Source organism: Perna viridis, chromosome 11 (genome assembly GCF_037379345.1).
Source record: "Perna viridis isolate PV_CMFRI_1.1 ecotype Kerala chromosome 11, ASM3737934v1, whole genome shotgun sequence".
NCBI lineage: Eukaryota > Metazoa > Mollusca > Bivalvia > Mytilida > Mytilidae > Perna > Perna viridis.
Window position 1 is genome coordinate 31,476,939 of NC_142455.1, and position 13,877 is coordinate 31,490,815.

At 32.9% G+C, this 13,877-nt stretch overlaps 1 protein-coding gene and 1 long non-coding RNA gene across 8 annotated transcripts in view; one reads left to right on the top strand and one right to left on the bottom strand.

Annotated features, from left to right (window-relative positions):
• Positions 1–13,877, bottom strand: part of LOC148603727 (uncharacterized) — a 92,983-nt gene that overhangs the window by 62,346 nt on the left and 16,760 nt on the right. For 5 of the 7 annotated variants that reach the window (XM_088552226.1, XM_088552224.1, XM_088552228.1 and 2 more), the window contains one exon: positions 2,107–2,230. In XM_088552226.1, coding sequence (XP_088408352.1) covers positions 2,107–2,229 — 123 coding nt within the window. In that variant the 5' untranslated portion in view covers position 2,230. Of the gene's footprint in view, positions 1–2,106; positions 2,231–6,596; positions 6,765–6,898; positions 7,049–13,877 lie in introns of those variants that run through there. The other 2 variants (XM_088552227.1, XM_088552223.1) reach the window with 2 other exon arrangements.
• Positions 10,839–13,554, top strand: LOC148603728 (uncharacterized). Its single transcript, XR_015916544.1, has 2 exons — positions 10,839–10,995; positions 12,242–13,554. It is a non-coding gene; the product is annotated as an uncharacterized LOC148603728 (long non-coding RNA).

Genomic DNA, 13,877 nt, shown 5'->3' on the forward strand with positions numbered 1-13,877 from the left:
TACTTTGAAGTTGGAATATAAATGAATCATTCACTGTATAGTTGCACCAAAACAGTTAAGATCAATTTGGAATTTGGATAATAAAACCATGAACTGTTTTGCCAATTGTATCAATATAATTGCCCTAATTGGTCAGATCTGTCAAAATGTCAGAGATTTACCAAACCAATTCCCTATTATCAAAACCACTAACTTAATTAACTCTCATTTTGTCTTAGATTCTCTAAACTAAGGACTAATTGATTATTCAGGATTTTTTATGTCAGTTTTATTGAATTTTAACCACACGAGTTGGAAAATCTGTAGAGCAGCTAGAATTAATACAAATTTATTTGTCATTACATGTATTGAAATACTTGGAGTACCATGTGTGGGGCTGGTTGACTCCTGGGGAGGAAATTTCTCACCACGTGTGGGGCTGGTTGACTCTCACCACAACAATTATACCCAACACAAACCCACAAAACCTAGACAAAAACTAACCATCTAAGACCAAAATCTCCATTTCCCCATAAAATAAAACATTCACCTATTAAATATGAAGTATTGCAAAAACACTAACTAATAGTCAAATACATGTAATACTAATTTTACCAATGTATTTTTATATTGTTTTATTCCTGCTGCAATCTACACAAATGTCAGTTGTAGATTCTTGAATTTGTGGATTTGACATCTACATCATACAAATAAATAGGAAATTTCTTTTTCATCGGGTACCAAATTGCATGTTTACCAAACCCACAAAACCATGAAAATTGGCAACCCACAAACAATGGTACTTTCACAGTACCTGTTAACCCTCCCACATTAGAGGGAGAATCCCCACAAAACTAAAGAAACATTATGAATCTCCCATGTAAAAAATGTAAGATTTGTGAAAGATTTTTGGTTTAATTTACTACATGTTCTGTATAAATACAATAATTAAATTTTTACATAAAATTTTTGCTTTTAGGTAAAAACCTCCCACATGGGACAGTGTCAATGAAGGAGAATCCCCCACATTGTTAACATTTTGAACCAAAGTAACCCCCTGTTAGATATTTCTCTTGTCCAATTATTCACTATTGTAGACCAAAGTCTCCCATTATAAAGATCTCCCTGCTGAATCTAATCCAAACCAATGTAAACAAATCTTTAAGACATTACAATATTAAGACGAGGAGAAGTAATTCTATGAAGTAATTCCAGTCCATATAAATTGTATTTCTGAAAAGAGTTTCCCTGATCATATTTATGGAATCCATTGAAGTATGAGTCATTACAACACCAAAGCAACGATAGAGATCTCTGGATCAGAAAATAATTCTATTTTCTATGATTTATTACATAATTCTTACAACAAAATTCCCCATCTTTGTAAAATATTATACTATTTGATATTATACTTTATTTCTTAAGCTTCATACAAGACTGTATAAAATCGGTTTATGTAGATATTTGGTAGCTGAGCATTAAACTTGATCTACCAAAACAAATTATCACCAACACCAAATATACTTCACTTAAAAGCTTGCAATAAATTGTCACAGAAATTAGCACAACATTGACTTTCACAGATAATGCTTGTTCTGCTTATTACATTAACAATATAACTTATGTTGAAGTCATTTCAAATTTCAAACAATGAAATGTGGAATCTTCACAATCCTCATAGAACCAGCATTAAACTAGACATTGCCCCTTTCGGGACTAATACCCTGAGAAGCCTATTGAACCCTGTACATTTTGGCACCAATGTGGACATACAATTCATATTGGACACAATTTTTATGGTGAACAGAATAAGTTCAACAGTCATCATTTCTACATTTTTTGTCTAAACATAAATTCCTGATATTATGCATATCTCCATGAAGTTATGTTTCATCCCACAAAGTTTCACAAGAATACTGTCAGCTGCTTAGAGAATAGTTTGGACAGACAGACAGGGTGAAAACTATATACCCCCAAACTTTGTTCGCAGGGGTACAATAAGATGGGTTATCAAAACTCTTATAAGTACCACAATATTCTACATGAATAAATAATTATTTTCAATATCAGAATCCCTTCCATACCTATTGTACCCACATAACTATTCCATTCCAAAGCAGCACCTACCTGTTTTAGTGTTTCCAGTTGACCTAGCCATTGTCCCAGTTCATGGTCAACATCTTGATCTTCAGTTTCACTGTCACATTCTATCTCACTCTCTCCTCTGTAATAACACTCCTCCTCTTCCATCCTGCAAAATATAACAGAAGTCGGTTTTATTTTATTTTACTTTATTTTATTTTTTGGAATTTCTACCTTCTTTAAAGTTCTGTCTAATGACATATGTCTAATTATAGTAAATAGCAATATCATATCCATGGAAACCAAGGTTCAGATTGATGTTCATGAATGGACCAATTCAGAAATTCAAATTCCATCCTTGTAACTCATGAATACGTCTTGACCAAATCAGGAACATAATGAATTATAGCAATCCCAGAATGCCATACAGTTTCTGAATGGGTCCAGCCACACAAAAACAATTCAGATGATTCATGTTGGCTCAAAAGTTCACTTAAAAAACATTACCTATGTATTGAGACTTCAAACCTTCACAATTTCCATATGTATCTTTGAACTTACAGCATTAATAATTATTCCACTACAATATTGCACATATTTTTCCCCAGAGAAATTGCGCTTACTAAAGCTTCACTTTTGTAGAAAATTTATAACTACTAAGAATGCTACTACATGTTTATTGTTTTTGGTCTGTATTTTATTAATAGATAACTTTATTCTTGTTATTGGCATCTTTAGTGCCATGTTTAGACTTGCTACAAGTCTCTCTGTAATATATATACTATCTGATTACTATCAAATATTCATTCACTATCCAGCTGTTGTCACAGGCTCTGCATATTATACAAGTCTCTCTGTACAGCAGCTGGATAGTGAATGAATATTTGATAGTAATGATATTTAATCAAATAAAATATATATTGCGGAGAGACTTGTAGCAAGTCTATCCCATGTTAAAAAATGTGTAAATTATAGTCAGGTTTTTCATGTATTGTGTCCAATGCAAGGAAATCATACTTAACAAATTGAATTTTTTACTTCAAGATAGATTTGTAGGTTTCATAATATTGTTGTGACCACTTTGCAAGGATGCAAGACAAGAATAATCTGCAAAAAATGAAATATCACCAGACCAATGGACATGCCAGGTTAAAATGTCATGGTAGGCAGTAAAAATTATTTTTGTAAGGACCGAATTGGAGAAATGAGTTCAGTACAACAAAACCAGAAGCAATTTCATAACCAATGATAAAATTGCAGCAATATTTTCCCTGCTAACATTCACTTTCACTGGCATTAGATATACCCACATGTTTCTTTCATCAGGGAAAATGTAATTAAATATAGAATTCTCACACAGGGTGTTTATCATTATTGTGGGATATCAACACCAGAATCATGAGAATCTATTTCTCAGATTTCATAGGAAGGAAGATTTTCATGTAATCAATTAAAATGTCATATCTTAAATTAGAGTTATCTCTCTTAGACTATACATCATTTCAAAAATGTTGAACATGAATAATTTTACATGATGAACACAGACATTAATCATGACAACTTGAGGTCGTAATAAATTTCACTAAATTCTTGCTTGATAACACCAAAATTGGCTTTAATAAAATTACCAAAGCTTTGAAACGAGTACATTGTATCTCTGTATCTCAATTGGTGGTACACAACACTAGTAAATGTTTTTATATTGACTAGCATAAGTGTTGTATAGTGCTTGTTCCCCGCCAAGATCCTCTTGACTGTTCAGTATCACACAGAGAATTCAATAAAAGAAACATTTCACTACTTCCTGTGTTTTATCAGACAGACAGTTCTTACCAAAATCATTTTTCTCTATAGAAAATCACAATAGAGATATCAACTGTGTTGATTGTTAGGTATATTATCTATTTGGCATATAAACACACTGTCTGCAGCTCATGGCCATGTGTTAGTATCACAGATAATTTATCCGATATTTCGCCTTTTACACAATGAAACCTATATATGTGCATTATACAAATCCTTTATAATACATGCAGGGTTCTTTATACATAGCCATTCCTAATCAGTATAAAATTACAAATTGTGAAGTTTTATAAAAGGTCACATGTCAACTAACAATGACAATGTGACTGGAACCTGAAAATGTGACTGGAACTTCACAATATAGCTGGCATCTGACAATGTGTCCCGAACCTAGCAATGTGGCTGAAACCTGACAATGTAATTGGGACCTGACAATGTAGTAGAAATTTCTACCCAAAGCAGAAGGACATAAGTGACTGAGCTAAATGGGAGAATGTCATATTGCACTGAGATGAATATCTACCATCCAGTTTCCCCACTGGTGTAACATTAATCATATCCATGTGGTAAAGATATTATATATGTATTACACAATGTCAGGCAAAATAAATAATGCTATTCCTTGCTCTACAGAGGCAACACAAAATCAGGTCATAGATAATGTGCTTGGAGCTATTGTGGTTGACTTAATTGAGCAACAAGTATGACTGTCAGTACAAAAATTGTACTCAAAAGAAATTTGGGAAGCACATACCATTTCTTTTTAATAAAAAATGACTTTAATGTACAGAAGGGGGCAGATGGAAGCCTTTTGTTCTGACATTTATTTTAAAAAAGACATGGTAAAGTCAGAAATTAAAGGTATGCACTTTAAATGCTATTGAATATATTAAAACAATTCTTACACTAGCAAAACATCCTTTTTTGAATGGATGAGTTACTGTTGTAAAAGAAAAGGCAATTTCAATTCAAAACATTTAAATAAAGAAATCAAATCTTTCAGCATCACAGATAAAATTCCTTCCCAACTCCAAATATCACTAATTCCTTGATACTTAATATACAATTCTACATTAAAGTCTAATTCAGTTCAATTTAAACTTTCAATCAAGTCAGATAAAACTCAGCTTACCTAACTGCAATATTAAGCTTTCCTATGTAAATCTCATGGGAGTATAGATTTTTACAGTATGCAAGAATTCCAATAAAATATCATCTCAGTTAATGGTCTAGCTGTCTGTATCAAATTGATCTGCATAACCACAACAAAAATATTTCCTTGACTGCACTCACACAGATTATCAAAATAATACTGAATAGAACAAAAGTCTGATTCTATAAATCTGAATTCATATAACACTTGTATAGTTAAAGGGGTACCTTTTTTGTAATTTCTCTAGTTAAGCCACACTCTTAAATCAAATTCCACATGGTATGTTTATATTCTTATTATGACTAAGAGCTTGAAATAAATATACATTTTTTGTCAAGAAACCAACATATTAAAGTGAGAATATAAAACATGATGAATACAAATACATGTATAGATATATCCATGTTTCATCGAGCTTGTTAGTCCTGACTACCTGGAATTGATATAAATTTTATTATAAATTTCCTTTTGAAATCCTGGTTTCCTAAATAAAGACCCTAGTTCTTGAAACAAGTCCTTGACGGACACTGCTGAAAAGGCTTTTTCCAGAATTAAACATTGCCATGACAACCAGGACCTATTAACAAATGTACAGGCCTATCTCAAGGGTTTTGGTGGTTACTGTAAATCCTCTTGGTCAGCAAACGAGTTTTAAAATTAATTACACACTATGAAAGTTATTTTTTCCAAATAACCCCCCACCTAACCCCTATAATATAATTCTCACTACAGTCCTGATGTTACTCTAAAACATTCAACATGATGCAAAAGATAAGCTTTAAACTTTTACAGTGATTGAATCATCTCTTACTTTATTTTTCATCAAAGCATCAGAAACACTGTACATGCCTATAAACATGAAACACAACTCAGAGCCAATTTCTCAAGAACTTCTCAAAAGAGAAGGTCAGATTTTGTCAACAAGCAGGAAACCCTTGAAACTTCATTGCTAAAATTAAAACTCCATTAATAAGCAAGTTCTCTTGATACCAATTTTACAAGAGGACTAGGTACAGTTGACCTCATATTTAGGTCACCTACTGTTTCATGTATAAGGCCAGACAATTTTAAGATTCGTGGTGACATATTTTTCAAAAGTTGAATATTGATTTTCACCTAGTTTTCAGCATATTTTTTGCACTTTATAGATATATTTCAGTAAATCTTTGTGAGATTTATTCAGGAATGACATAAAAATTACAAACTGGACTAAACCAGACATTGTGAAAAACAGGTATTAACAACGGACTTGCTGGACACAATCAATAGAAAAAATCATGAAGAATCAAATTTGCCAGTTTCTTATACAACAAATACATGCATGCCCTTATCATCCAATTTCATGCATTTTCCCTCCACCAAGATGTAATCAATTGAAGTTTCATTCTTTTCATGTTTTATTCAATTCATGTTTTGAATAAAAAAATCATGATTTTTGTCAGATTAATGAATATTTCCGTTTTCTTATCAATTCTGTTGATATCCAACAATTTCAAATGAGGTAATCACAACTTCTATTGCTAAAACTTAATATTGCTATTTTTTAATGCAGAACTATGAATTTGTATTGCAGTCTTACCTTAATGCATCCATATGTAATAGGTAGTCCAACACTTCAGAAAAATATCATTCAACAACTGAATCTAAATATGCACAAGAAGCATCCAAATACTTCAATCAACCATTATAATGTTTCAGAACTAATCCAGCAATATTCCATAGACAATTATCTAAAATAAGGTCTGCATGCTGTAAGCTTTCCTAATATAAGTCAATCTAACCATGTATGTATTATTACATCCCGTGTAGGAGGTACCAGTTATTAGTTTTCCCATCATCAATTAAAAAATCAATTAGTAGGAAATAATACAGAATCCCTACCTTATGGTGCAGTGTTTATATTCCCCATCACCGTATAGATTTTTTTCCTGTACTATAAACACACATTATGTTCATACAGATCAATTAGTTTTACAATTACATTATTCCATTGACTGGGAAACAAGTTTGGTACACAGCCAAGGGGAGGCAACTCTAAGGTTCAAGGTTGTCTGAGGTCGCAATGACTAGCTGCTGAGTTTGTCATGTGCACTTAATTAGAGATGTTGAGGTGATAGACTAATTTGATTACACATCACCTGGTGTAGCAAGAGGAGACAACTCAGTTAAACATAAACAAAGGGCACCTGCTCTGTGCACACACCAGACAGAACACCTGTCTATAGTCTTAAATACTTAGTCAGACAATTGCAAAAAAATAAATAATAACTGTTGCTTATAAAGAATCCATAAGACATCAAAAGATTAAACTTATCAAGTCCTATCACCATATATATTCAGTAAAAAGGACAACTACCAATAAGCTATTTTGATGAGTATATGGGAAGCTCTAAAAATAAATATATTTTGCTTCATATAAGTGCATACAATTAAGAGAATTTTAAACCAAGAATATTCAGTATTGCTACAACCTAATATCCTTTGTTAACATCAATGTACAACATAGTGCAATATTTGAAACACACTAAAAGTAAATATTCTTCTCTATAAAGAATCCATTCCAGTCATAAAATCTGCCATAAAGAAGAGGTATGAACACTATACAACTTCAAATTAAAACAAAATTTCATCAAATTGAGGAAAAAATTAAGCTGTGGAAGACATAATGAGACTTCCCATGAGACCAGATCAGACACCATATGTGACAACCCACCACAAGGAATGGCAGATCTATTGCCAAAGTTACACGGAGCAGTGTGTGTAATATTTTACACACAACATACAGCTGTCAACTTATCTAAGTTCTATATAAACACCAACAAAGAGAGTGAGTTCAGCAGCACATTAACATCATATTCTGTGTAAAGTAAAGTCAGCATCAGAGAAGGTGAAGAGATTGTCAAGATAATGTCTGCACTATGATTATACTACAGAAAATGTCCCAGGTGTTTCAGCTTCCCTACTTCAGAATTCCTGTAACACTTACTTTAATGTGGAATCTACATTAATTTCTGTTTATTACCTCATCCTATGCTGTTATTTTCTTGGCAACTACTGGCAAATCCAAGCAATCTAGGACTCTGATTTTCTATTTTCTTTAAATTGTCTATGATTTATTACCTCTTAGATAGTTTCTTTTCGTTACTATGACCCCTTAAACCCAGCACATTCTTTCATGATATCTGTTTCTTAAGACCTATCAATGTAATACTAAATATTTACCACGGAATAACCACTTCAAGGTTTGCAAATTCCTTTCCGGATAGTGAACCCCCCACCCCACCCCACCCCCCCCCCCCAAACACACACACACAACCACTGATCCAAAGCCAATCAATGTAACTTATTCAGTCCAAGGTAACATTTCATCATTTCTCAATCACTGCAATGAAGTTCAAGATCATTTTCCTATTTTCCAATGGGTTCAAGGTCATTTTTCACTATTCTCAAATGGGTTCAAAGTAACAATTCCTATCTACTGATCCTAAAACTTGAGACTGCCATTATAGTTCAAGGTCACATTCCAGTATTTAATCAATTTAGAATTCCTATTAACAGGTCATTATTCAATCCATATTTAACATATCCGACTATTCATGGGCAAAATATTTATCAAACCTCAAATGATAATATATCATGTTTGACAAGTAAGATTCTATATCTATACTCTATATTGTTTACAGCATTCAACAGACATGATTACTGTAATATATACAGTTATTAACATTTGTCAATAGAGAAAAAATTGAATTCCAACCTAGTTCAGACATGAAGATGCTCTTACAACATACATAATCAAAATAACCCTTGAACTTTGAACTTCAATGTAAACCAATAAAGGAAACCAAAGTAAATGCCTGAGCTTCAATGATGAGTCTGGAAGTAGCTACCTATTCAGGTAATAATTTATTTCCTATTTTATTTTTTGCAGGCTGATGTTGCTGTGAGCGAGCACAACAAAGATCTGGCTCCTTGTGTCAGTAAAAGGCAGGGTCTGTTTAATTGGTCAATGGTTCTCCATGAAATATCTACCATTGGATATTAAACCATAATAAATAATCAATCAATTTCCTCTTTTACTTATTTTGTAGTGTTCCCTCACGCCTTCTTTCTACAATTCTACTTTAAGTTGATCCGGTGCTTTTTTTTTTAAACCAGACCATATGATTGAAACCAATAACGGAACAGTAATCTGTGGTTCTACTGAAATAAACCTAATGGAAAGTGAACAGATAATCTGCGAATCTACTGAAATAAACCTGATGGAAAGTGAACAGATAATCTGTGAATCTACTGAAATAAACCTCATGGAAAGTGAACAGAAAATCTGTGGTTCTACTGAAACAAACCTGATGGAAAGTGAACAGAAAATCTGTGATTCTACTGAAATAAACCTGATGGAAAGTGATCAGAAAATCTGTGGTTCTACTGAAACAAACCTGATGGAAAGCACCTCTAATTTTTTTAATGCTAAAACCAGTGCTACAAATCCAATCCCAACAGGTGTTGGTAAAATATAGACATTCCTTTGTCTGCCTTTTCAATACCTCAATAAAAATAGAATTTAATATTAATTACAGTTCAATATCAATTTTAGTTTAAACTTTGGCAAGATTTTGATTGATGGAAGTCAAGATTCTGCTAACATGCCAGAAAACATGTCTAAATCCCTGCATCAACATCATCTACAAATATATCAAAATCATTACAATATTTTCAAATATTCAAAAAGATACTTATCAAAGAGATTTCTTTCAATGGAAAAAAGAACCTAATTGTTCTGAAGAAAAACCATACTATGAAAGCCAAAAATATCATTCCAAACTATTTACACCTGATTAACTTCTAACAGTAAAAATACTAACTGCTGGGAACTCTGATTAAGTGCATATTTACCATGCATAGTTCCCCAAAATAAATACCATCAATAAATCTACATGTATCGTCAATAAACAATACAGGTGTCTACTGTAGTTATTTTTACCTTCATAACTTTTATCTTTCATCTATGTATATATTTCTGCTATGATTCTTGTTTATGTTTTCTTTGATACTCATTGACAAGTACTGATGAATATTGTACTGACTAATAACCATCCCAAAATGCTGTAAACATCTGACAAAACTAGAAAGTGCTGTGGACATTGTGTCAACTCATTTACTAGCAACTGCAATCAGCATTATGTGTCAACTACTCATATAAAGAGTGAACTGTATCAACTTCTAAACTTACGACAGATAGAGCTAAGAATAACCTCTGAAAACAACTGCTATGGACATTGGGTAAACATTCCAGAAAAAAGCTAGGAAGATTGTGGTTTTAACTGCAGACTCTGTGCTAAAGACCTCTGATAAGAGCTATGTAGTTCTATCAGTCATGTATCAATATCTTTGTAAATATAGTAGGCCACTGGAAAGTACTGCACATTGCACCAATACATTAGAAGAGAGGTGAGACAATGGAAAATTGATGACATTTTCATTGGCATTAAGGCATATACCACTGATAACATATTTACTCATTTCTGTCAAGGAAGTCTACTTATAGACTGAACTTGACTTAGAGATCATCGGCAACCAAATTACGTAACCAAGGTAGACATTTCAACATATAACTACCAAAATAACACTCTGGGAGTTATTCTCCTTGCAAAGTTTGCATTAAGATATCGCTCTGCTGCCAATCATACTCCATGTCAAATATGTGATGTTTAATTTACGTACGACATGGGCGTGTAACGATATTAAGGCTATTTAATATGTGCAGAACTGCAAGATTTCAATGATTATATGATATTTACTATTTAAATTTTTGACACAGAGAGCTGGACTATTTTGTCAAATTGACCCGAACATTCGCAGGGAGGAAAGCTTGATCGAGATTTTCCAATTTATTTCTCTCAATCTGACCCTTTTAATGAAGATGTCGGGAGCTTCTAATGACGGATTTTCGGAGCTGCAATGTAACCTTTTGTGTAGTAAGTATAGATTACAGTGGCGGATCCAGGGGAGGGTGCATGGGGTTGGCACCCCTTATTTTATTGGAAAATTTCATGTGTGATTAATTTGATCCCAGGAATTTAACCTCTGCACATAAAATGCAAGCACCATGTACATATATGTTAATTACTACATGTACATGTACATGTACATAAATAAAATAAAATGGTAAACACACTTGTACATACATGTAGCAAACAATGAAGTATTTATAATAGAAAATAAACAGAATTGTTAAATTATTATGATTTCAAAGCAGACATAAACAATGTCTCTGTATCAACGGTAAGGATGAAAGGAGGTCATGTCATGTGGCATATTCATCACATTCAGTAGGTAATCTTGAACTATCAAAAAGGAGGGGTATCCCGTGAAATAAAGTAATGTCCTTGGGATGCAAGTGGACACATGAGCCATCACATAACACATACACTTGTACGAGTACATGTTCCTAAAATCCAAACTTCCACACCAACCATAGACCTTTATCGCATACCCTATATCACACCCATAAACCTATATCGCATACCCTATAGACCTGTATCACACACCGTATATCACTCTCCTAGACATATTTCATACTGTATATCACACCCCTAGACCTATATTGCATTCTATGTCATGCCCCTTGACCTATATTGCATTCTATCTCACACCCTTTGACCTATATTGCATTCTATGTCATACCCCTAGACCTTTATTGCCTTCTGTATATCACACCCCTAGACCAACATCACATACCATATATCACACCCCTAAACACATTTCAAGTACCCTATATATCACACCCACAGACATATATTGCATACCTTATATCACACGCCCAGACCTATATCACATACTGAATATCATACCCATGGACCTATACCGCATTCTCTAAATAACTCCAACAGACCTATATGGCATACCCTACATCACACCCCTAGACATATACATTGCATATCATATATCACACCTTGCACAGAACACAACTGAAGAACATTTTGTACAGATAAAATGTAAGAAAGAATGAACATGACATGCAAAAATCTGTTCAATATACAGAATCAACCCTTGACCTATATCACCCCGCGGACCAGTGACCCTTGAGTTGATATAGCAGTCTCCTGTTGACACTGCATATGTTACAGATTTTGGCATGTACTATTCAGTATGGAAGTTACACATACATGTGTATTATATCCATGTAAGTCATAACTGATTATCAATATGGTTCTTTTTTAGTACATTGTCAAGATATACCAGATACATTTATTTAAAATGCAGATCATAAAATGAGAAACAAGATTTTCATGACACAAGAAAGACACAGTTATGTTAGAAATTCTGTGGCAATGAAAGTGTAGTGAAAATGTGTTGGATATCAAGGCTACCAAAAGTAGACCTTTTTTAAGAGCTGATTTTCATGGACATTCTTACATGTACAATGTACTAGGTAAGTGTTGAAGGTATACATTATTTATTCATATACTTTGTTTGTACACAGGTATTTAAAATCTTCAAAACTGGTGATAGGTATACTGTTTTTATTGCCTGTATAGAACAGTGTAGTCATATTTCTTAGCAAAATTTGCAGTTTACATTTGTATGTCTGTGAACAAGCTTTTTACACTGAAAACTACAAAAATACATGTGCATGTACTCCAACTATGGTTACTGGCATATGCAGCACAGTATCAATTAAAGATTTCACACATGTAATTATGATATTTGTAATATAGTAATACATGTATCTAATTTGTTTTCTACTTAACAATATGACATTAATTGCTCATAGATAAATCAACATTCAGGAATGATCCAGAGATTTTGAAATGGGGGTCCAAACATCATTATAAATCAGCAGGTCGCTAAAATCATACATGGAAGAAGCCCTGAAGCAATATCCTTAGCAAGTTTTCCATTTTCTGTATTTAGGTTTTTGTCTAGTAAATGAAATGACTTTTAAACTCATCACTTCAAACCACTTTGTATGATCTATCTGGTTATGGGGGATATTGTTTTAACTTCCTCCAGTCTACAGGATTCCTTTCTACTACATGCATCTCCAAACCGAAATTTCGAGTTGTGGATACATTCTTACTTTGAAAATTCATCGAATATTGATTGTCAGTGATTCTCAGTAGAATTCGTATTTTGTAAGAAATGGTGATTCAAGTGTTTGGAAATTTGAGAACATCAACGTACGTGTACCGCCAGGAATACCAAAAGCAATAATACAAAAGAACAAAAGAAGATCCAAAAATATGTATTGATAAACGGACTGTATAAATATACACTGAGTTAAAACAAATGGTTATTTTTTAAAAGGACGAAGTTTTGATTGGTTTATTTAGCTTACAATTTGGTTACATGAATATTTTTGATGACTTTGATGTCTTCCTTGCCTCAGTGCCTCAGCACTTAGATTTTTACAAGTTTCTTTGATCTTTTGTAATATACAAAAAAAAACCTTGATCTCCATCACCAATCTGTTGTAAATCTATATCAGTATATATCTATAATTACCATAATAAACAGATGTTTGTCAATATCAATCATCCTGAGCATTGTGACATACAGACAGATACTACAGATATGTACTGGTACCTTTAACAAACACACTGGGTTACAGATATGTACTGGTACCTTTAACAAACACACTGGGTAACAGATATGAACCAGTCAAAAATTCAAGGTTTCTCCAAGGGACATAACTCTTAAAGCGAAATTATTTAGAAATATAGATTTTTATTATATAGTGTAGATCTGCTGTCTGAGAAAACTATACTTTCAAAGTTTTTGATTTATGAACTTCTTTCATGCACAACTTGTTATACACACAGGTTTTGAAATTGAAATGCATCAATAACATACATGT